The sequence below is a fragment of the Talpa europaea genome (assembly GCF_964194135.1).
Source record: "Talpa europaea genome assembly, chromosome: 14".
Taxonomy (NCBI): Eukaryota; Metazoa; Chordata; class Mammalia; order Eulipotyphla; family Talpidae; genus Talpa; species Talpa europaea.
The window spans coordinates 20949350-20976143 of NC_140082.1; the positions used below are offsets into that span (position 1 = coordinate 20949350).

The 26794-nt window shown below is 34.2% G+C and overlaps 1 protein-coding gene across 1 annotated transcript in view; it reads right to left on the reverse strand.

Annotated features, from left to right (window-relative positions):
- Positions 1-26794, reverse strand: part of GPR158 (G protein-coupled receptor 158) — a gene marked incomplete at both ends in the record, with an annotated part of 240943 nt that overhangs the window by 13733 nt on the left and 200416 nt on the right. The window contains 2 exons of the mRNA XM_084254000.1: positions 9388-9626; positions 17906-18015. Of these exons, the coding sequence (XP_084110126.1) occupies positions 9388-9626; positions 17906-18015 (349 nt within the window). The remainder of the gene's footprint in view (positions 1-9387; positions 9627-17905; positions 18016-26794) is intronic.

Genomic DNA, 26794 nt, shown 5'->3' on the forward strand with positions numbered 1-26794 from the left:
ATGGGGTTCACCCATGATCTAAAGGTAATATTGGCAATCCTGTTTGCTGACTGACAGACCACTAAGTGTGTGGAACTGTGCTCACCATCACTCAGTAATGGTGAATGCAAAAATATTACTAAAAAACACTAGCACAACAATATGCTGCAATACAAGAGTTTACATGTAGCTGAATTATAAAAAGATTATCTCTTTATCATTGCCACTATGTTGCAATGTTTTTATATACTGTTATATGGAAGATTTTAAAAAAGGAAAGTAGTTATCAGGTTAATTAGTGCACTACAATGGAGAATTATATTTAAAAACAAAAGACAAAATAAGATTCCTCATAATAGCTATGTTGAACATTAAAATCATTTCATTAGCAATATCAAACAATATGCTTTAGCTGAAAAACAATTTATTATTCAAAGTACCAATTAAACTAAATGTTATACATGAAAATTGTGCTTGGAAAAAAATCAGTTCATATAATTAACTTCAGATTAACATTGCAATTAGTATAGAAAATATGCAGATGTTACTAAATTTTGCAATGTTATTACGTGGGAGTTGAAATATGTGTTGTGCTTCAGCTTTAGAAAATAATTTCTGGTGTTGACTGATTTTGATGGGAGGCATGAATATACTTAAAAAGGGAATTGCTTTTATATTTAAAGATCCAAATAGGGCTCACAGAAAACTGAAGTATTTTATTTTTAATCTATGAGATAATCCTCAGATTAAAAGTTAAAACCACAGTCTTTTAAAAACTAATACACCATAATGAAAGTAATTTCAAGTTCTCTTTCCAGAGGACTGGGTCAAGCCAAAAAAAAAAAAAAATTAACATGGTTCTGTGACACTTACGATGCCCCATTTCTGAACAGACCACCCAGAAAGACAGCATCAAAGTACAAATGTCTCTCAAGCTGTGAGAGCCTACTTTGCTATGTTGCAAAATACCATTTTACCCATCTTAATCCCTTCAAAATTATTTTATATGGCATTAATAAATGCATAAATGAAGACATTTTCAGTGTTTCCTTTAATATCTTTTTTCTCTCATCCTACCCACTTGGAAAATTCACCATCAAAGTAAACTTATTATGCTTTTACTCTAATAACATGGTGGGCAGCACAGAGGTTATTAAGTATTAAACCAAATAAGTTCAATAATTCTTGAGCACAGCTCAAATTCTGGTGTCTAGAGTTCAACCAGCTTACAGAAACCTTGGTATTCTGAACACATCATTTGTAAAAAAAAAAAAAGAAAGAAAGAAAGAAAGAAACCATTACAACGATGAAAACAATGAGAAGGATACTTTAGATAGAATTTTAAAGCTAGAACTGACTTCACTACCAGGTGGTAAGGGGGTACATTTTTGAGTTTGTATGTGGCTGCAAAGGGGGGTGATTGGTGAGCTGCTGTTTTCTGCTTGCTGTGAAGCCAGTTTATTCATTTGGGACAGAGATGCATGGAGAAGGAGGGTACTGCAACGTATTTCAAACTAGAATTTTGGAGGCTGCAGTGTCTGTTCCCCTCTTAGCTATGAGTAGTGAGCTACAGGCAAGGGCAATTTCGGGCTGCACAATGTAGCTATGGAGATACTTGTTCTATCTCAGCTGCACTCACTGGCAGCAGACAGACAGGAACTAGAACCCAGGCCTCCATCATGGTACCTGACTAGTGTTGTCTAAACCTCAAGCAAAGTTTTCTTTTGCTGCATTACCAACAGAAGTGTAGACATAACTTTTGGAAATATTTTTATTTTATTTCTCAAATTGTTTATATTTTAAACAACTAATATCCTGATTAAAACTAGTCAGTGGTAGTTCAAGGATTTCCACTTGGAAATACTTTGTATACCCTCTTTGAGTCTGACTTCATAACTAACATTTGTTATATGTGCCAGGCATGTGCTAAATGCATCTTGCATATTATCTACATTTATGAAGATTTTATTGTAGAGCTTGTGACTCCTTTGAAAAGGCAAGAAAAAAAATTGTCAATGCTAAAATTTCGAGCTTAGTCAGAGATAGTGAGTATTGGTGAGTACTCCTGGGTGTCTGATTTCCCACCTGGTTGATGATCTTTGAGTTTTTTAAGGAACTGAATTTGTCCACGGGTGGGCAGGAAATCTTCTGTTAAGACAGAGAACAGAGAAGGGAACTGCAGAGAATAAACCACTGCCTGCTTTCAAGTTATTTGAGGATGTTTGACACCCCCCCCCACCCCATGTTTAGAAATCACTGGCTTCCCTCAGTATTTGTGCCTGGACCTATGATTTGCTTCAATTCTTTACCTTTGGTTTTTCCTTTGTTTCTATAGAAATGCCTCTTATAATTGCCAGCCAGGAATTGGATACAGCTGTTTTATTGGATTTTGAACTATCTAACATAGATACAATGGACAAAAATCACTATAACTGACTGGAAGTTTGAATTAAACCTTCTGATGAAAAGGGTTTCCATTGAAACCCAATGGTCTGAGGATAGACTACATCTTTGGACATGAATTCACAGATGTTCTTCCATGGAACAGCAGAAACTTACCATAAGGTACAAATCTTGATTGACAAAAGAGGAAACTGAATAATCCTGCTAGTTAGGAAATAGATAGTATTTGTGCTGGTTTGGTTACACTGTTTGTCTTTAACTTTCTACCTTCCCCTCCTGCCATAGGAAATGTGATCACTGCATTTATTTAGGTGAAATATAAGTTTATATTTTCCAGATGTGGTACTAGATATCAATGAGGGCAACTGGTTAAGGGCTCACGTCATAATGTCATAACAGTGAGGAAGGTAGACAGTGAGGAAGGTAGACTTACACACCAGTGTAAGTGACAGACATGAGAGGTGCCCTTATGGTGGAGAGAAAATGCAATACTGGTGAAGAATGCAACAAAGGTTACAAATGACCAAAAGGGAGGATACTGAAGACACATAATAAAACTTTTTGGGGCTCCTTCTCCCCTACTCCTCTGGTCTAGCAGGCAAGAGTGGAATGCCATTTGCATGGAGTTAAAGTCAGAATAGGGTTCACAGGTGCCACTCAGTAGCCTATGCAGGAATCTGCTGCCTTAGGGCATACCAGCCTTTCAACCTACACTGATGACCAAGAAACCATATAAAGAAGATTTTAACAATGGGTACCTAGGATTCCTGTCTTCACAGTATAGCCTTTAGAAAGGGAAGTGATTAAACCCCAGCACCTGCACATAGATAGCATCAATGCATCTTAGGTCAAAACAAAACCAGAAGCCCCTTGCCAAGAATAATTACATGTTAATGTCAATGACTCACTGTTCCTATCTATACAAAACTAAATTCAATCTTGTTTCTGTTGGAACAGTTCTCACACAGTACAATTTGTCCAACTGCTTCCTGGGTTTGTAACCTTACTCTTGATTCTTTAATAAACTCACTTAACTTTGAAAAAAAAGTATTTAAAATTTATCATCCTTTATGAAAGGCTAAATTTTACAGATATTTACCTTTGCTTGGGCTATATCACTAGAAACTCACACATACTTTTGGAAGGCCTAGCTTGAGTAGTTTTAGCACAATTTATATTGAATTAATTTATATTCCATGTCTGTGAAAAAAAATTTTACTCTTTTTATAATGGTAAGAGACAATAAATTGTTTTCTACATTAACCACATATTCATAGGGCCATTCTTTTCTTTTGGACGTTAAAGGAATTTTAACTTCCCTATTAAATTTACAGCTTATAAGATCGTTGAGACAGCTTTGCTGAGTTAGGCTTGACTCAGGACATAGCTTGACCACAGAAAATTATTTCTGTGGTTACTCTATATCTTCTGCTGTTCTGTGGACCAGTTAGTCTCTTTCTTACTTAATTTATGGCAGGGTTTTGACTGCTATTGGAATGGGTCTCAGTGAGCTGAAATAGGGAAAACCCACATACCTTTCTATTCCTAAATACACTAACCTCAGAGGAAATAATAGCACCAGGTTTTTTTCTCTTTTTAATTATGGTAGAAATCAGAATTGGAGAAAACACATGAAACAGCAGTTTGTTATTTAAACTCTGAGAGTTCTTTTAATACAACTCTACCAAAATATTCTTGACAACTGAACAACTGTCTGTTTTGTGTGTTTAAAATATTACACCAGGAAAGAAGAGAAAAAAGCAGAACATGTCAAATGAAAGAAAAGTAAATATGATATTTTCTGTAATGAAAACATGTCATGTGGAGTTAATGGAAATGAACTGTACTTCTGAATAGTTGGTAACCAATGGTGGAATTCCATGAAAACACACATATTTAAAATTCCCAAAATGGAATGTGAATCCATGCTTAGCATTCATGTTTAATTATGGTTTAGATTTTCAGCCTTGGTGAATAAAATATAGAACAAAGGATGTCAAGTTGTAAGGAGTGTTCAGAACTAGATAGCTCATGCATCTAGTGGACTTTTCACATATATGACGAGATGAAGGGAGATGTTAATTTATAAGAGTCCTTGTCAAGGAAAAGTAATTAGATCATATAATGTAGTTGAGAAGAGTCAGACCATTATAGAAAGGTATATAGAATAACAGAACAAAATAGAAGATAAAATCGAAGCCTGAATAGAGCTTTAGTATATATTCTTGTGCTAAAAGGTAGCAAAGTAGCTTTATTCTCGATTTTTTCCTCATGTGTGGAATGGAAGTTCTAAATTTCTTTAATGTTAACATCTATCAATCACTTTTCTGCAGCCTTGTTTCTTGTAGGTAAGGAAAGAATCTGTGCACTTATTCGCACTTGGCCATTAGTATTGCATCTTTATCTTAAGTGTGTGCAGAAACTAACTTCAAATAAACTAAGCATACTAACACACGGACAATTGACCACCATTTTGTCTTCAGTAGGCTACAGAGGATACATTTAAACATACTCAAAAAATTCAAAGTGCTGGTCATGTAACAGCAAATAGTGTAAGTAGTAAAGTGTGAAGTTTTTTATAGATGATTTTCAAAGAGGCATGGCAGTTCATGTCTTTATGGGAATTTTAGTCTGCTTGAGAAATATTCTGAAACATCCAGCTTTTGAAATTCTCTTTCTACCAGATAAAATCATCTTTAAGACCTCTACTATGGGGTCTGTAAAACACTTCCCCCACAGGCAATGCTCTTCTGTTTTCCATAGTTGCAATTTTCATATCCTAGTCTGCTTTCCATGAAATATGCCTCACAATTATTTATAGAGGAGAGTGATTAGAGAAAAAGATAAGCAGACATATATCACAAAGGATTCTAGAGTCATTTTTCTTTCCTTTATATGTTTTCAAATGTTTCCTCAAAGAAACAAAACCAAACCCAAAACTGAGGCTCACAGAGTTTTGGAGATATTTTCCAAGGTGTTTTCTATACTAGTTTCCTCCTCCTGAAACACTTATAGAGAAATCACCTATCTCAGCATTTCTGGAGCACCCCTGTGTAGTAAGCACAAACAGAATGAATCCATTCTTTAAATTTATGAACCATATTTCTAGCCAGTGTTCTACTTCAGTGGAAAAAATACAGTCTTGCAAATAATTTATTTTGCATTAAAAAGATTTTTGACAGATAAAGTTGATCCAGAATGCAAGTTTATTAATGTACTAACCATCAATTTTTCTTTCCTTTCTACATTAACTTTTCTGACACTAATGTAAGTATATGTAGTTTCCTGAGAAAGATGTCCCCTAATCTCATGGTGAAGTCCAACTCCTGGCTCTCTACCACCCTTCCCCTACATAGAAGGATTTTTATTTAGGATATAGGGAATAATTTAGCTTTCAGTACATTTTTTAGCTGACTGAAGATATATGAATTTATTCTTGAAGAAAAGAATATAAAAAAATCTAATGTTACACATACTATTTATAGAAATATATAAAGAGAAAAGAGACATATGCTACACATTAGAAAATATTAAATTAAGGGAGGTTAAATACAGAACATCTTAATGCTACATGCTGTAAGATAAATAAATGAAATTGCTGTAGGATAGTGTGAAGAAAAATTACAGCAACCACATGTCTCCAATTTCTCAAGAAGTCCTAATTTCAAATATTTGTTCTTGTTGTTTAATCATGTGTCCTGATTTTTCTTTAGAGAATTGTGTCACTGCAGAAAAAGTATATTATTGAAACCAAAGTGTTATAATAGTTTATAGGACAAAAACAATAACCACCATTAACTCCCATCTCTCAAGTCTTGCTACTTCTATCTCCTAAAGCTGTGACCTAGATTTTACCACTATAATCAATCTCTTAGTCTCTTTCTACCTCTTTTCCTTAAGAGAGACCTGGTTATTGCCCAAGCAACTGCATTCCCTGAAGTCCTCTCATGCTTGAATCTTTTACCATTTTGTACTACTTAGCTCAGGGTTGGCAGTGAGCTCAGGGTCCTCCTTGCTCTCTGTCCCCTTCTCTGGTATTATCCAGAACTAAAAGCCCACTTTTCTCTTTCCTTTTTTCTTTTAATAGTCTCCTCTTTGCTAGAAGACAAATTTGTCATTCGGTTAGTGTTTTCTCTAGAGGAAAGTAGAATTCAGTGGCAGCAAAGTACAATGAAATTAGCCTATGATATTCAAGAGCTATTATGAAGAGAGCAGTTAAACAAATAAGCTAGGAGAGAAAATTGTCATTAGGATGGAATTTTTCAGAGTGATATAGGAGGTAGGGGGGATATAGATAACAGAAAGGTCATTTAACAGAGGTCACTGGAGACCAGGTGGTCAGTGTTAGATGAGTCTAGTGTAGGGGTTAGCTTAGATAAAATGAAGGAAAAAAAATAAGAGTGAGTAGGGAGAGTGTATGTGCATACATATATATAATATAGGAAAATTCACAGATATGTGAGAAGATATGCTTGAGATTTCCTACTTAATTATTCAAGTAGAAGTCATGTCAGAGAAAGAAGAAACCTGGATAGTTTGGAGGTATGAAGAGAGGATACAGTACAAGAAGTGAAATTACCATTGTGAAGAATTTTCTAGTAGTTGATCAGGTAAACAATAAGAATACCATGGAATATCCAGAGCACAATTGAGATAAATGATCGTTATGTTCTAGCAAGTTCAACTGATTTCTTCTCTGAGTCAGAATTTCTGTCATTTAGAATAACACCAGAATTTATCTTCAGGGATTATTAAAGACAGACACTATCCCATAGTGTCTGACAGAGGAAGTCTGAGTCCAGACCCTAGAATTTGCGTTTCTAACAACTCTCCATTGATGTTGCACTTAGTTTTGAGACTTCACTTTGAGAACTACTGTTCTCTCCATTCTAATGATTCCAAGTCCAAATTCCCAGAATTTGGTAAATTTCCCTTAAAAATACATGTCTGAAAGGCAATTTTGATTAAACTCATTCATCACATCACTTTCCTGGATCTCCAAATTCCTATAACATGTCTTCAAGACTTACAATAAATCATTGTTATTCACAATGTATTCTAACATAATCTCTTTTAGACATTTCCTTCATGTTTCATACAATTCTTACTCCATCCACCACTACCACATTCCTATCAAAGGGAATGTTCTATAACTCTTTATAATAATCTAAATATCACCAATGGCTCAAAAAACTTGTCTTCAATAAAGATTACTGGGTTCTGGTTTACACAGGTGCTTTACTGAATTAATATTGTATCAAGAATGCTTGCCACCTAATTTTGTTTTTTAATAATTTTTAACAATTCTCTTTAATCTATGTGAACCAATAGCCAGGCCTTTGTACATTTTCTATATCCTGCAAAGTGTTCAACACAGTACTGGAAACTACAGATACACAGTGGATCTTGTTTATTGTATAAAATTCTTATTTTCTAAAGAGTTCTTATAAAATCCAGGTTACTATCTATTTCTATTTATTTCTATGTATAGATGACAAATGTGATTTTCAGAGTGAAAATGAAGTTTAAAAAGGCTGTGAATACATCGCAAAACTGAGGTATACAAAATATAAAAAACTATTAGGTAAATAGACCATGCTTTCTTCTTGTTTATTCCTGACCCAATGATGTCATATCATGTATTTTAAGTATTATATTATTTGTAAAACAGAAAAAAATTACTTCATAATAATACAGGGAAATGGTTTTTCCTAGTTTCACCACTCTTGTATTGAATCCTACTTGAACTGAAGAATATAAAATTATGTTAGAGGTTTCCATTGAGTAGAATTTTTTTATCCACCCTATTGGTTTTTATTTTCCTATTCAGACTAACAGAAAAATCAGAATTGCTTCCTAACTTAGTTCTATGCTTTATCTTCTTATATTGATATTAATATCAACTATTATGGTTTTATTAATATCTTCATTAACATTGATCAAAATGTGGTGATTTTATTTGTATATTACCATTATCATTCTCTTTACATGTCCACATTGCTTTATCGTCACAACTATGAGGCATATGAGATACTTAAAATATCTTTACCAGGAAAATGTTATTCCATTTAAATCATAAACTAGTACACATTTTAAAAGACTTCTTAAAAAAATACTAAATGTGACATTCAACCAACTACCAAATATGGGGGAAACAGAAAATAATAAACTCAGTTGTTTATTTCTTTAACCTCTGTCAAATATTTTTACCTCCTGTGGCTTACTGAGGGAAATAACAACAAAATAATAAAGGCTTGTTTTCATTCTTTTTTTCTGTATCTTTGCAGGCTTAACTTAAAATAGCCGAATGTGAAAAACAGAAAAATTCTATGGATTTCTCTTCAATTTTCAAAAAACTGCGGTGCTAGAAAGATAATCTGTGCTTTAGCCTACATCATCACTTGGTTCTTCTGAATTCTCCAGTTTCTTAGTCACGTAACTTTTCCTACCCATGTAAAATATAGTTTTGTTTTTGTGTAATATGGGCTCTCCAGAGAATTCCTAATACATTATCTTTAGAGGAAAAGCAGATTAAGTAGAAATTCTGCAGAGAAAATCTCTATACAAAGAGTGTCCTAGATACAAGTCTGAAATATCACAGGACCAAAACTGTTAAAAAATGCCAACATGTTTTCTTTCTCTTCTGACTACAGAAATGTCAAGAGAACAGCTACTGTTAATAAAATGGGGACACAGTGATGAGATGGAAAGCAGAGTATCTTTGTACAAAGAAGTATTCTTATTTACTGCTTCTTTCCTTCCCAATTCACTTCAATACACTTTCTTAACAAAGCTAAATACCTTTGAAAAAGAATGCAAACTTTCAGAAAAAGTTTGCATTCCACATGTCATTATTGTTCTTTTCATAATTTTGTTTTACTAAAACCACATTAGGAGAAACTTCTTTAACTTTTGTGAATGGGTTTGGCAAGGCTGCCAAAGAAGTCCATTTTAATGCTACTGGTAAAAGGCCAAGACAATCACACAAAAGAAGTGTCCACATACCAACTGCTGTCATGTAATCCCAGCGCTCAATGAGGCACATATTGAAGATGAGGTGATCAGATGTTTGCCCTTGGCCAACAAGTGAAATCTGCCTCTCCAAATTCTGGCAAACAGACGAAGTCCAGCCAACAAGAAACCAAAACACTACCAGGAGTATTACTGCCAGCATCCTCATGACCCGTCCACCAGTCATATAGGGAATTCGTTGGGCTGTTCGTGAAAGAAACACCTTTAAAACCCTGAAAGAGCAAAACAAAACGTAAACGCAAATCTGAAAGTCAGGAAGTAAAATGCTGAAATAACTTATTTTTCTACTTTCATTGAATTTAGTGCCTTGTCACTTTAATTTTGACTACATTTAAACCAACCAAAACCTACTTATAAAGAGTTCTGTTTTCTCTCTCCTCTTTCTCCTTCTCTCTGGAAAACAGCAGACAGAGAAGTGTTCTGGTTCCTGTTCTCAGTCTGCTTGCCTTAGATGCAGGTATAATTTAGCTACTGCTATGGTCTTAGAAAGAAACTCAAAGGGAAGGAGAGGACAGGAACACTTCCTGGAAGCCCCACTGCATCTCCCCATTCTCCCCTGCAGTCATCACCTCTGCTCTCTCAGGTGCGCTGCGGCAAATCTGAAACCTATGCATGTGGCACCTTCTGGGAAGTTGGAGCAGAAGTCCACATTGTACATTTGGTCTCTCTTCCATGTTCCTGGTAGCAGAACGCTCCTTGTACTTCATCCTAGTGCAGCTGTCACTAGCAACAACGACTGTCAGCTTCCACCCAGGAGCACACCCCAAGGCTTGGAGCTTTAGGCCCCACTCATCGTGAATGTTTTATGACATTATGAGGTTATCTGTAATCAATTTCCAAAATGCAAAAAGAAATTCATTTTCCCAACTTTTCTGTTCTTTCCTTCATCTTATTCTTTCAACGTTTTAATGAAGTATTCATCTGAATGCTTCACAAAAATCTCAAATTCATAGATGAAAACAATACACATGAAATAGCCTCCATGTATTATGCTGGTTTTCCCCCTCTCTATAGATCTTTGTTGGCTTCCCCTAAATTATGCAACATACTCAGTAAATAAAGTTATTTTCAAGCAGATTTTTATTTATTCTTTTCTCCACCTATGTTAACTCTACTGTCCTTCAGCAAGAAAAGGATGAAGTTATTCACTCAATTTCTCTAAATTATAAATTATACCTGCATCTAAGGAGGGCAGACTGAGAACAGGAACCAGAACACCTCTCTATCTACTGTTTTCCAGAGAGAAGAAGAGAGAGGAGAGAGAAAGAAAACAGAACTCTTCATAAGTAGGTTTTAGTTGGTTTAAATTTAGTAGAAATTAAAGAGACAAGGTACTAAATTCAATGAAAGTAGAAAAATGAATTATTTCACTATCAGAATGATACTAGTATAAAAGCACAACAGAAGGTCTTTTTACTCTCCATTTAACTAATTCACCAGTCATTCTTCATTCCTTATGTAGACATACTGAGGACTGTCCCTGTCAGGTAAACGTTAGCACTGGCAGTTAATGTGTTACTTCTCTCCATTACGCCTCAAACACTTTTGCTCCAACCAGTTGAACTGGTACTTGTTAAGAATCATTTGTATTTGTCACCATATTGTGCTCATCACTATTACTTTATATAATTTAATTAAATTATATTAAAAATATACACAACTATAACACAAAATGAGACATTTACATAAAATCGTATTTTAAGTGTTTTGGAAAGGCTCCGTTGAGTCACTAAAATAGACTGTTAATTTAAGGGAAAGAGAACATTTTAATATATTGGTGTTATCAAGAAACACCAATATATAAATTTGGTGTTTATATAAACACCAATATAAAAATTTAGAAAGAGTCCACGTGCAGATTAATCAAAAATATTCTTTAGATTCTCACTTGTATATAAAGAATCAACAATTTTAACAATAGACAATGCACTGATTTTCCATAGAAAGATTTGAAATACAATCGATTTTTGCATGTTGAGCTTGTATACAGCAACACTGCCAAACTTGCTTTTTAGTTCTTATGGGTTTTTGGTGGATTCCTTAGGATTTTCTCAAGGAAGATTATGTCATTTGCAAATAGTTTCACTTCTTCCCTCCATCTCGATACCTCTTATTTCTTTTTATTTTATTTTTTAAATTTTATTTTTATATTCCCCATAGAATTACAACCCCCTTATTTTGACCCCAATCCCTCCTTTCCCCACCCCCCAACCCCCACAGAGTGTCTCTGGTTCATAGTTGTTTGTTGATTTTGATATTATCTTTCTTATAGTTATTTTTTTCCTGGTCCCTTATTTAAGTTTTCTAGATTCCTGCTATGAGTGAGACCATCCGGTATTTTTCTTTTTCTTTCTGGCTTATTTCACTGAGCATGATCCCTTCCAGCTCCATCCATGTTGCTGCAAATTGCATGAATTTATCTTTTTTGAATGCTGAGTAATATTCCATGGTGTGTATGTACCACATCTTCTTGATCCAGTCATCTATTTTTGGGCATTTGGGTTGTTTACAAAGCTTAGCTATTGTAAACAGTGCTGCTATAAACATAGGGGTGCAGGTGCTCTTTGGAATTGATGTTTCTGTGTCCTTTGGGTAAATACCTAGGAGTGGAATTGCTGGATCATATGGAAGCTCTATGTTTAGTAGGTCCAGAAATCTCCAGACAGCTCTCCATAGTGGTTGGAACACTTCGCACTCCCACCAACAGTGCAGGAGAGTTCCCTTTTCTCCACATCCTCGCCAACATTTGTTGTTGCTAGTTTTTTTAATATGTGCCATTCTCACTGGTGTAAGATGATATCTCATTGTAGTTTTGATTTGCATTTCCCTGATGGCAAGTGATGTTGAACATTTTTTCATATGCCTGTTGGCCATTTGCATTTCCTCTTCAGAGAAGTTTCTTTTAAGCTCTTCTGCCCATTTTTTGACTGGGTTATTTTCTTTGTTGTTGCTGAGTCTTATCAGCTCTTTGCAGATTTTTGTGATCAGTCCTTTATCATTAGTGTTGTGTGCAAAAATGTTCTCCCAGTCGGTGGGGTTTCTCTTTGTTTTTGTTATTGTCTCTTTTGCTGTGCAGAAGCTCTTTAATTTGATGTAGTCCCAGCTGTTTATCTTTGCCTTCACTCTCACTGCTTTGGGTGATGTGTCTGTAAAGATGTCTTTGATGTGCATATCATGTAGTATTTCACCTATATTTCCTTCTATGTATTTTATGGTTTCAGGTCTTATGTCTAGTTTTTTAATCCATTTTGAGTTGGTTTTTGTGCATGGCGTGAGGTAGTAGTCCAGCTTCATTCTTTTGCATGTAGTGACCCAGTTTTCCCAGCACCATTTATTGAACAAACTTTCTTTGCTCCAGTGCATATTCTTTGCTCCTTTGTCAAAGATTAGTTGACCATAAATCTGTGGGTTTATTTCTGGATTTTCTATCACAAGCTAAAAGAGATAATCTCCATTTTATCCCTAGCTCTTAGTTTTTCTATATAGTTATGAACTTGCTTTTCTTTGGTCCTTTAAAATTTGAGATGTGTTATCGTATTTTATGCATTTTCAAAAGAATACATAAAAATAAATATCTTCCAGTTACTGTTGCAAATTTGCTAGGAAACAAACTAAAAAAAATTTAAAAAAACCAACTTTCCCACAAATTGTAAATATTTGGAGCTAATGAGCACAGGAGAGAAACCTGCTATGTATTGTATTGTATCCAGACCAGGGAGTACTGAATAATGCATGAAATGAAAATCCCTAGTTCATGGCCAAGGAAGGTTTTTTCCCAGCTTGTTTAAATATTCATTTTAAATACAGTACAAAAAAAAGTCTTTTGTCTTTCTTGATTAGCTTTAGAAAAGGGAAAAAGCAATGTGTTTTCAAAAACTGTATAACAAGAATAGAAAAAAAATCTTTTAGTATGGAGTTTCTCAATCTCTCTCTACCACTTTTCACTTAAAAACATTCCCCCCTCGCCTCCTGAAACTATATTCCCCCTTCCTGAGTCTAGATACATGCCTCCCCAAATTTCTTTTTTACATTAATTTTTCATTTACTTTTAAGAAATATGATTTACATATAATGTTATATAATTTTAGGATATAAAACAATGATTGGATATATGTATTTATGGCAAAATGATTACTACAACAGGTTTAGTTATATCTGTAAGCTCACATAGCTAATGATCTTTTCTGGTGATGAGACCTTTTAAAGTCTAATTTCTTAGCAACTTTCAAATATAAGATCATTTTTATTAACCATGCTGCACATTACATCCACGGGACTGCTTTTTATAGCTAGAAGTTGTTTGTACCTTTTAAAAATATATAATTTCTTTTACTGAGGTAATATTGATTTAAAACACTGTACATGATTTAATGGAATAGATTCACACTTCTTCAGATCGATGTTAACACACCACACCCACCACCAAAGCACTTATAATCCTTCACCACGCTTCCCAAGTTTCTTAAAAAATATATGAACAAACCTAACTTAGGAAATATTCTGTGATCCCACACATCTACAGAGGTGCTAAATGTTCTTTTAGATCCATCCTACATCATTCATGTACTAGACAAACCTATCTATGGATATCTATGGTTACTGAAGGAAATTCCTTTATTTTTGCCTGCCTTAAATCTATTTTTTTCTTATGAGCCATTTTTTTTCTCTTTCTTCAAAAAGGAACAAACAGTTTTAGGTTTAAATAAATTGCATTTGGGCTGCTAATGAGGTGAGGTAGTGGGACTGGTCTGCCCTACGTGCCAGTAACAGTGGGGTTCATTTTGGCTTTTGAGTATTTGACGTGATAATAATAATAATAATAACTAAAACTTGGCCTTTTTATCTCCATCAGTTGCTGGTGATACCAAATGATGTCAGTGGTAAAAGTACTCCCTGAAGGGAAAGACCACTCACACTCCCTCCCCCAACATATTTTACTCCTGTATTGCACTATTTCATAAACAAAGGATTCTTTTGCAATTTTCCTTTGGGTCATCTGTATAATAGCCTTTTGCTGTACAGTTCTCAAATGCTGGGAGAAACCACTGCAAAAATAAGTGGAAAATTTGGTAAATAAGAAGAAAACCTTTAAGTTTCCATCCCAGCCTACCAGAATCATTACCATGGACAGTGAGATCATGTTCCCTTTTCATTTTTGCATCTAGGTTTCAGAACTACTGCATTTCTGCAAACATAACAACCAATCAGTGAGAGACCAGTGGATGGAGAAAGAAAGGTTTAATAATTTTACTAAACCTTGAGGAAAATAACTGAAATTAAACTTTGGTCTTTCTTGCCTGTCCTATTCTTAAGGGACAAAAACAGTTATTTTATTTAGAAGTAATAATAATTTCCCTAGAATTTTCTGCCTGCCAAGGTAGGATTTAATTTTTTTATCTGAAATAAAAAATAAAATCTCTATGATGATAAAACTATAGCATTCAAGGACTTTATGCCTTAGCCTATGCTATAGGGATCCCACAAATTACCCTGGGTCAGGCCTTTGAAAGCCTGTTCTGTAGACTTTCCTTTCAATTCTATGATTTTCACTATATCCTTCCAAAGACTTCCCTTTTTACTTAATTAAGTTATAAATCTGGTTTGGAGCCAAAAATCCCTACTTGATATAGTTACATATACTCCAATCACATTTAATCTTTAGAACCACTTTACATGTTAGGTGAGAAAACGGATTCTCAGACGTTAAAGTAATTTTTTCCTGATTATATACAAAGTTAATGGCAGAACAGAAATTAAAATTAGTATTTGTTAGGATTACATCTTTCCTCTCTATCATATTAACATAAAATCTTGATCCTTTCTTCATGGCCATATTTTGCATAACTTCAGAGACACCAACCAAAGACACCCCCCCTAGTCACTGTATTTACTATAAACATCCACTAATTTTTCATTAAGAAATATCTGAATGTTTAATATTGGCAAGGTGAAGCACTAAGAATGGGAACATACAAAGCTGGATCAGCCAGTAACTCCCATTGAGTTGTTCACATTTCTTTAGGGACATTGATTATTCTGTTTAAGACATAAACAGTATCGCAATCAGTTAAATTTGAGTAATATAGAAAAAAACCTCAAAATTATAATATAAAGCCATATGGTTCTGACTGGATAAGAATAATTCAGCTCATTAAATTACAAATAGTTTCCACTTGATTTAAGTCTTTGGTAGGTTAATTCTTCAAGGCATTGACTTCTCAGAGAGAAAATACTCTTAATTCCAATCTTTCAAATAAGCAAAAATGTTAAAGTAATTGAGTTTCCCAAATTCCAATTACTTGCATTCCACCCTCAGATTTCTGCTTATCTCTGAGCACTAGCTAATATTTTCTTTAAATCAATTTCTATGTATTGCTTTAACATATCTTAAAGGAAACTTTATATTGCCACTTTCAATGAAAAACTGATAGAGAACTCAAAAAAAAAATAAACAAAATTAATTAGCTTTATCTAGATAGTATTGGAAAGCTCTGAACCTGATGCTTGATTGCTCTTTGTTACAAAGGAAGAACAGTCACTGTTGGGCAGGTGTTAAAGATCTGCCAGTTTTAAAGTACTTAGTCTCCTGGAAATAATCAGAAGAATGGAAAGATAAATTGAATGGAAGTCCTTTCCTTAGTATATGATTCAGTGTTATTTAATACAGTTTGCATCCCATCAAACACCTATCTTTAGACTACAGTGTTACATGTTCCAGACATTTGAGGACACACAATGAAGCAGGGAAATAAGAATGTATTATCTGTAGAGAGAACTGTGGGAAGCAGCTTCCAAGTCTGTATCAGACATTTTATTTATTCACTTATCAACTCACATATATTACACACCTCCCATGTGTTAGACATTGTCCCAAGGGCTGCGGACTCAATAGTAAGACCCTCACATCAAGGAAAAGGTAAATTAGGTAAAAATGAAGATAATTACATAAGCAAACTGTATTATAGAGTAGAGGATCGAATAATCACATGAGGAGACACATAAGGAGAAGGTTAATTTTCAAGTCTTCAGAGGTCACCCATTATTTTAGGATTCCTAGAAGCTTTATTGTTAATGCTAAGCTGTTAATTTCTCATTTTCTTTAGTGAATAGTAGCTATCATATAAGGAATAAAACTGCATAGTACCCAAAGAATAAAAGGACAAAGTGTGTGGTGATATGGTAAGAATAAAGTGAGTCAGAAAGAATGCTAGAGATTGTTCAATCCTTTACTTTTACAGGTAAAAGTAATCCTTTACTTTTGTTTCAAAGGATTGTTCAATCCTTTACTTTTATAGATGCCTATGATTGTTTCTGAGTTAGAACTAAACTGAGATTTGAACTGGATATCCTAAAATTCACTCCAATATTCCTTGTATTAAGTGACATACAAGAAAGGTAGGTTGAGAATTAAGGATATTTATATTTGTTCCAAAAAGTGAATCTAGAGCATTACTGTAAAAAGGAGGAGGAGCAGGAAGAGAAGAAGGGAAGAAGGAGCACCTCTGTATAGTAGATAGTACAATCATCACATTTTAAAAAGGGTTGAAAGGGGATACACTTAAAGACAAATATATTACAATTTATTATGGCATCTAAGATAAATTGCTCTATGAGCCACATTAAGATACTTTTATTGAGACACACATGGACAAATTAGCATGGAAATATAAATGCCTTACTGTGGTTTTCAAAAAAGCTTTAAAACAGATCAGTAGAAAGAGTTTCCACTACAGAGCAACACTTTTATACTACAAATGAAATTTGTGTGTTTCTCCCCAATGTTCTTGGGCACTACTACCTAGAGAAAACGTAGAAAGAGGCAGCAAGGAAAAGTCCTGAAATCATTTCAGTGATGTCTAGCCTTTGTGGATCAGTGATTTATTTTATTTTCTCTTCCTTCATAATATTTATTGTACATACTTATTTGTTATACACTTTTTAAAAAGTAGATGGTTATGAAACTAAATTTAAGAGAATTTATAGTTTTCTTTAATATACAAAGTCAATAATAATGACTGGACCACTATGGTTAAGGAGGAAAGCCAGAAACACATTTTTTTTCCCACTTCACCCTTAGAATATGAGCAGGATTGCCCTGGGACATGGGAATTGGGAATGGAAGACAGTAGTTTTTCTCAAATAGGCATACTGCAGAATTTTAATATATAGGGTCCTTTGGTAGTTCTGAACCTAGATTGTTATTTCAGCTGAATTGTCTCTATACTCTTTCCTGTTCCTAGCTGGTATATGCTGCTTTGAATTCATTCTAAATGTATTCAGAATTAATCTTTCCATGGTTAATGGAAACTAATGGCATGTTTTATTAAAGCATGTTGTTCAAATTCAGCTATATAGAAGATTTTCCTAGAGAATCCAGTAGATAGATATTTCCTTTACTATATATATTCAAGCTGTGACTGACCCAGCTTGCAATTACATGTTAAGCCAAACACTTTCATCCTCTATGGGAAGGAAAACTAATAAAATATACCTGTGAAGTTTGAGAGTGACAGTTCCATAAACAGTAGCAAAACCCAGAAGACGGACCCATCTCAGGAGAATACAGCGAAATGTGCTTGGCTCAAAATACAAAATAACCACCTATGGGATGAGAAGAGAGAAAAAGAGACCATCAGGATCAACTGATGACCCACAGCCTAAAATAAATATTTCATAATCTGATGTTCAAGACACACAAATTTTTGATATAAGCATACACTCTTTTAAACAAAACTTTAAAATATTTTGATTATTTTCTTATCCAAATCAAAAACTATAGAGTCTCCTTACTGCTTTCAACTCAAATTCAAATTCCTTAATTTTAACTTTTGGGAGTTTCTGTCATTTGTGTCTGTCCAAACTTAACTCTCTTTACTTCACCACATGGGCCAGACAGGCTAGCTTCCACTGCCCTTTTCCTTTGGAAACTTGCTTATTTCTACCTCCACAATGCCTGCCCTAGCACTGCCAGAATTACTCTGTACTGTGTCCTCCAGTCAACCTGCCACTCCACATTTATTCCTTTACTTAGTACTTGGTTAATTACCTCACTAATTCCTTGCTTCTCACACTAGAGTTTTCATTCAAGATATATTAATTAAGCAATTACCATGAGCCAGGCATTATACTAGATGCCATGCCACAAATACAATAAGAGAAAGAGAGATATGTAAACAAGAAATTGTATTAAGGTAGCAGAAATACTGTGATAAACATCTGTGTAGGTTTGGTGAGACACAAAGGAATAAGTGATCAACTCCAGGGGGGTTGTGCAAGGCACTGTGCTATCTTTCATATGTTACTGTGCAGTTTTGAGTAAACCCTCACAGAATAGCAATTAGCTTGGCTCTGCTGAAGAAACTGTAAAGAGCTAAAGGATTAATGTTGTTGAAAAATGTAGATTCAGACTCTTCTGCTGGACAGTAAGAACTGATTCTGCTGAAAACAAAGTCATCATAACAGAAAAATTAACATACACTTTAAAACCGGGGGTGTTGTTTTGGTTTTTCATCCCAATGATGTGAGTGATGGGAAACATAAAGTATGACTGGGGACATGAGGTGAGGGGCTGACATTTTCTTGCTTATAGCTTAAAAATGGGGCACCACTCTCCAACAATACTGAGAATGACATTACCTATATCTCTATGCTGCTATAAAGTATTTCTTCTACTTTATGAAAGCATGAAATGTACGAAAAACAGTATTTGCAATACCATTGAGATTAAAGCCTTAAGGAGTGGGGAAATGGCAGGATAATAGTGTCAAGGACAAATGAAAGATAAAGGTAGGTGAGGCTAGGAGATAATGTTTTGTGTGCTCTTGAAGTAAAAAAAAAAAATTCAACTTAATCCTTTTAGTTATATACAGCATTAGTCCTTAATTTTCTAATTCTCTAGGTCTATGCTGAAGATATAAAGATTTGATTTTAGAATTTAATCTACCAGAAATTCATTTGAATTCATTCAAAAGATGATATTAAAATTCTTTTATTTACTGTTTCCACAAAACAAGAAATAAGTCTATTAATTTGCATTCTAAGTTTTATTTCATATATTTTAGATAGTTACTTTACCAGAGTCCAACAGTAATTAGTAATTATTAGTTTACAAAGTACGATTTATTGTTCACTAAAGAATCTTTGCTGAAGAGAGAAGGCAAAATGATGAGAAACCAGCATAGTCTTATGTCTTCCTAAGCTTTGAGAGTAAAGGTGTGAAACTTCTGTTTTAGGTCTGGTATTTCTTTTTTTTTTTTTTGAGGTAATATTGGTTTATATCACTGTTTGTGTTCCAGAGGTATAAGGATCTAAGCAACAGTTTTCTAATAGTGTTGGACACAGCAGTTCTACTTTCCTAATGGACATGTCAAGTGTTATTTGCTTCAGTTCAGTGAAACTGGTTGAGAATTAAACTACTTTTATTGGTGAATGAAGTGTTACATGTTTTGGAATTTCTGTGAGTTGCTGTAGATGAACAGTTTTGCTTATTAAAAAAACAAAAACAAAAACAGATTCCCAAGTAATGGGAGCATGGTGACAGTTGCAGGTGATGAGGTTTTTGTTGATAAAGTTGTCCTTTGATAAGGACTTGCAAGGCTCCACCAGATGTGGTTTCCTTCTGCTCTCTATTAATAAAAGTCTCACTAGTTAAATATTTCCTGGGACCAACTCATCCCTCTCAATGCTGCTGTGTACCCAACAATATTTACTGAACAGGTAAAAAATAATGCTGATTATACTGGCAGATGATAGTCCACAAAGGTGGACTGATACCTAATACCTATTATTAAAACCTAGCACTTACTCTATCTAGGTTTGCTATCTTTTGATAGGAGACTGGAAGTGAGTCATGTAATCAGAGCTATGTATATTAAAACAGTTTTATAAAACTTGCTTTAAAAATAGGAAGATTCAAAACCCTTGGGCATGTTCTAAACTTACTTTTTCTATATTTGACCAAAGATATGATTCCATACACAGGAAATATTTAGGATGAAAATACATATTTTGTAAATGCTTAACTTATTATCTAAATTTGAATTCAAGCTTCAAAACATAAAAAGCACTTATACAAATATACATGTATGCATTTACCACACAAGGGAGGGGCTGTGACTGTATGTCTTTTTACAAGTGTGATCTGGTACTTAATATTTTGTGCTTGGCTCCTATTGCTTCAAAGAAATAAAAACAGGGATAAATCTATACGATGTATATGTATATAAAGACATACATATGTGTATATACAGAGAGAGAAACTATATATAAAACATAGATGTAGTTTGTAAGCCAAGTTAATAATCTCTTATTTCCCTTCCCCATAGGATAAGATAAATGTATGTGAAACACTATGTCGACTAGAGTAATATAATTATTTCTCCTATATTTATTCCTTACATATTGATGGAAAAAAACATTTTCTTTCTGTTTAAAGTGACATTACTTGATTCTACCTGATTCTTGTAAGTCCTCTCAACAGCCAAATAATATAAATAACATCACTGAAGCCAATGTCATGGACGGTTTTGTCTATATTTTCTTCTATGTATTTTATGGTTTCAGGTGTTACATCCAATTCTTTAATTAGAGCTAATTTTTGTATACATTGAGATACTAGTCTAGTTTCATTCTTTTGCATATGGCCATTCAGATTCCCAACACCATTTGTTGAAGAATTTGAAGATGTGGTATACAGACACAGTGAAATCATTCAGCTATAAAAATATGATAAACTCGTGTCATTTGCTACAACATGAATCAACTGGAGGAGATAATTCTAAGTGAAATAAGTCAGAAGAATGAAGGCAAATACTGGATGGTTTCACTTATATGTGGAATAGAGAGAAAGAAAACAAAGAGTCAGACAAAACGAAACCAGTAACAAACCCTAGAAATCTGTGTAGAATTGAGCCTATCGAAAGTGGAAAGGGAGGGTGGGAAGCAAAGTCTGGAGGGATCCCGACAGAATAGGGTGGAGGATTATTAGTATCTTGGTGGTAGGTGTGGTAACATACATCAAAAGGTTGTGATTCTACATATGTGAATTATATACACTTATGTAAACCAATGTTACTTCAATTTTAAAGAGAAAGAAAAATACATACAAATAATATTAAATTTCTATTGTGAGGGAGTTGTTTTGCCAGCAAGACTGAGTCTGAGTCATTCATTGGCTTGCCCCTTTTGGGGAGCACACATTCTTATTACTCAGTTCTCAATAAAGGTGCTGAAACTAAGTTTAACTATAGGTTATCAAAAGAGTTCTTAATTCTTATTATAAGCAATAACAATGATTTTTCTTATATATATTTAATCCCCCTTCTATTTACTTTCCTATTTTGGAGTACTCTGTATAACACACAATCATGACCAATTACAAAAAAAAAAAAACAATAAAAAATGGGATTTTTACTCTTTATTACATATATTTATCTATCTTTATGATCACTTTTTATATTTTTCAAAAGATCCCTACAGCAATTTATTGAGAGGTCTGGAGTGATAACAAGCTGAAAACCACATAGGGCACAGTAATTTTTTGAAGAAATAAGCACAAAATAGGTAAGTTTTGATGGAAAGTACAAAGGGAGATACTTCCTTAGAACATGTTCTACTGCTCATATTGGGAGATCCCAGTGAGGACATTCCCAAGAAGCCAGAGAAAGCTGATACTGAGGTTGGAAAAGGGTTTGTCCTTGATGGTACTATAGTAAATGAAAGTGTTTCATTAATTTCGTTTTAAATTCTTCATTGCTAGTATGGGAAAGGAGTTGATTTTGTATATTGATCTTTTATTCTAAAACTTGTTGAATTTGTTTATTAGTTGTAATAGCTTTTTTGTGGATTCCTTAAAACCTTTTCTACATAAGATCATGCCATCTGCAAATACAGAGAGCCATACTTCTGCTTTTCCAACTGGGTGACTTTTATTTCATGTTCTTGCCTAATTGCTCTGGTTAGAGCCTCCAGTACAGTGTTAAATAGAAGTGGTAGGTCCAGTTATTTTATACTGTTATTTTATACTGTTTCCTTGTTGATCGCCTCTTATTTCTATTGTTTATTGAAAGTAGGGTATTGGCATTTCCATACATTATTATTAAATTATCTATTTCTCACTGATATGACTTTTCAAAGTGGAAAAACTAATTAGAATTTGAGTTTAGCTCCTTGTACAAACCCTCCAACTATAGATAACTACAAAAGTGCTACCTGACAGGTTTCATGGAGAAAATCTGCCCTTTCCACATCCTATGTACGCACAGTGTTAATGTATGCAGGCTCTGAAGGAAGTTTCTGGAAAGGGCTCTGGTTCTTATGGCTGGCCATGTTTTCAGGCATACCTGCACTCTTAGCATAGGGGCCTCCATTCTGAGGTCTCCTAATTAGAGTACCCTGAAGACATCTTTCTCCACACTGACTCCGTCCTCAGTCCTTTTGTTCTTAGCTTTTTCCTAGGCCCCGTGTCCACAAAACTGTAGGAACCTTCTGTTCCAGGCTCAAAAGATAGTGAGGCCCCACTCACCATCATGTGTGCAGATTCATCTGATTCTTGTCTGGTGCCATTCCATTGGGGAAAATGGAACAGTGGGGAAGGCAGCACTTCTTCTGGTTTAGCCTCTTGCTTATACTATTGCAGCAAATGCTTAAAAGCTTGTTATTTTCACTTTGTCTTAGGGGCTTTTTCACCTATTCTGAAACCTGCTAGCTCAGTTCTCTCCAGTACAGCTCAGCTCTTGACAGGACTTTTTAATACAACGCTATCTTTTTGTGGACAGTTAAATAAGTTCAGAAACTAAGAATAACATAACCTTGCATGTTGCACACCATGCAAATTAAAGAACGTACCATTTTATTTTTATTACTTTGGATTTTAAAATAGAACTTTATCCATATCAAGTAGAAGCTTCCTAACCTCTCTCCAGAGTTCTTTGTCTCCTAGCCTCTTCAGAGGCAAACATTAAAGTAAATTTGATCTATGCACACCAGGACATGTTTTTTTACTTTGTTCCATTTATATGTATCCATAAATAATAGATATCCTTATTTTGTGAGTCCTTAAATTTTTATGTAAGTGGTAAATTGTGTATTAGCCTTTTGTAACTCACACATCTGCCTTTACAGTGAATCAAGTCAAAATGATCCAGTTTCCATCAATGTAAAGTTAAATCCAGATCTCTTTTCGAATCATTCATGCCCCACCCACCCACCAGCAACTCCCATACCTCATTACTAAAGCCAAAGAGAATTTTATGAAAGTTGGAATTATCTCAACAAGGCAGTAAAGAACAAGGAGATCACACCTCTGTTGGAAGATCTCTCATGAGAAAGAAAGTTGATAATTTCCTTGAAAACAGGACTCAAATAGATTTTCAGAACTCTTTAAAAGTAGGGGATCAGTCATATACCCTGACCATGCCAAGATCTAGTCTCCCGCTAAGGGAGCAAGAAGAATAGAAATTAGTTGAAAAATGCTCATTTGAATATTTTATGATGTTTCCCTAAAATTGACATTACAGAAGTGAGAAGGGTTTCTGAGATCACCTATTCCAACTCTCTTAACTTACAAAATATTACAACTTTTAAAGATCTTCTCTGACAAAGGGTATCTTTTCCTCATTTACATTATATAATTTGACTTGAAGAATTGTAAATATAATTTTACAGTGAGACTTATGCTCTCTTTTGGGGGTATAGAATCTGTGAGGCATGGCATGGATTTCTTGATTATACAAAATACAAGATGAAATTCACTCTTTTGGAGCATGTGCATTTGGACTGTCAGTCACCTGTGTTTTACAGATAGCATTAAAACCCAAACTCTTTCAGAAATACTAGCTCTGTGTGTGCATACGACCTGACTCTATTGTAAGGGTGGTAGCTTTTTTAACTTGGCTCCTCAGCTTTGTGCATGTGATCATTGCTTGTTACCCTCCCCTCCCCCATCTTCCCCTCCCCCCACCCACCCCTCCCTCATCCTCCCCTCTTTCCAACCTTCGACTTCCTCTTAAAGCTTGCAGTGGCACCTGACTTTGGTTAGGATCTGTAAGAGTTAGTGTGTGCTTTGCTACATTCTCTTTACCATCTATCCTGATGGCTAAAAAAGCTTCATATTGTTGCCTGAGTCCCAGAATGAGGACAACAAATAAGCACATGGATCAGAGACCTGGACTGATCCACAACAGATGCGTATGAACCCAAAATAGATCCTTTTGCTTTAAACATCTGGATTTTGGGATTTTTTAGTATCACTGCATAGCCTCGTCTATCTTACAGTTTGATAGTGATACACATCGATAAAATGGACATTAGTCAAACATGCTTAGTGATAATTTTATCCTCAAATAATAAAAAATAACATCTATATTTTAAGGGTCAAGGTTCTAACTCTTAAATTCTGTGATAACCAATATATAGTCACAGCGAAGTTGCAAGAAAAATAAGAATTACTTTCCTAGATACTCTTAAGTGTATGAATTAAAGTAAAATATCATTGGTTGGGGCCTTACAAATTTGGCTGAACTGCATTTTGATGTCATTGGTAATCAGTCTCAGGAAAGACCGTTTCAGAAAATAACTCTAAGAAACTCACTGTTGCATTGTCCGAGGAACAAGAAAACACAAAAGAGCTCTCTCTTTATGAAAGTGTCCGAGACTCAGTATGCTACAAGTGATTTGGTTTTTAATCTCATGTACTAGCTGTTAGCAAGTTCCAAAGACAATCTGTGGTCCATTTCTAGTCAAGTTATGAAACTAGAAAATGTTCTAGGATATATCTAGGGTAGTAATAAGTTATAACCCTTTTTTTTCCTCTCAAAAATTTCTTTTCCTTTTCATTTCTATATTTTATGACCTTGTTTTGTTAATTTGTTGTATAGCTGTCTCCTTGAACTTTTTAAAAAATCCATTTTTATGTGTTTTGTTTCTGTGTTATTTTGCTATTTTTTGGAGAGATTTATATAACCATTTCCAAATCTTTGTTTTCTGTATATCACAAAATAAGAAATCTTAGAAAAGTAAGTCAGTCAGTGACCAGTGTGGTTCTTCCATTGTTATTTAATACATATATTTTGAGTGATATACTTCCACCTATATTTTAAGAGTATATAGCAATAGACAGTAAAAGGGATGTGTGTACATATGTATCTATATATGTATATATAATACATATAATATATAATATAAAGTATATATTGTATATTATAATATAAAATATTTAATAACACAATGTAACATATAATTATATAATATATAATATAAAGTATATTTAAGTATATAATATGAAGTATTAAGTATGAAGTATATATTTAAGTATATAATATAAAGTATAAAGTATATATTTAAGTATATAATATAAAGCATAGATACATATATATGCACCAATAAGGAATATACCCATGGATAGATGTTCCATCAGCATAAGATTTGCCTGCGTTACGGTACACTTTCTAAAAGAAAGTTTCAAAATGATCTCTTTATGACTATAAACCAATGAGTCATAGACTACACCCTGCAATGTAACATTTATGAAAGGCAAAGCTTATTCTCTTAATGTTATTGACTTAAACATTTTCTCCATTTCCTTTTTGATAGCTACTTTTAGAATTACAGAAACCACTTAGCAAAAATTGTCCTGTGACTGTCCATAGTAGGAATATAGTATTTAGACAAATCACAGCTAGGTGATATGTACTGAACCTGGCTTCAAATTTTCACAGACATAAAAAATAGTTTAACACTGATTGCTTAAAATATATCAGGCACTGTGTTTAGAACACAAATAAAACTGACATATGCATTTCCATGGAGGAATATAGGGTCTAAAGGACAGAATAAATCTATGTCTGAATCATTTCAGTAGCACAAAGGTATTTTAATTGAGGGGCGAGCAGAGAGAAAATGACCTAATTCAAAGAATAACATCTTTGATGAGAAAAATCTGATGAATCTTAAAGTACAAACAGGAATTATCCAGTTGAAGAGAAATGTTTACATGAGGCAAGTACAAAAACATGAAGGCATAGGGTAATGGGTATGATTTGTAGCTAGAATATTCAGTCATGATAAATGAAAGTTGGATTAGCCCCCAGATTGCAACGACAATAACTTGGAAGAATTTCTGAGCCTTCCAGAAAGAGAATTTAAAATTGCCGTGATTAAAAAACTGACAGAAGTCATAAAGGAAAACAATGATAAGGGAAAAATAATCAACGATCAGAAGAATGCAATTGAGTCCCTAGAGAGGGAAAACAATGGTCAGAAGAAAGAAATTGAGTCCCTAAAGAGGGAAGTAAAAGAAATGCAGGAGATCAAAGAATTAATGGAAGAACTAAAGAATTCTGGGAAAAGCAATGAAAGCAGAATAGATGAAATGGAAGAACGA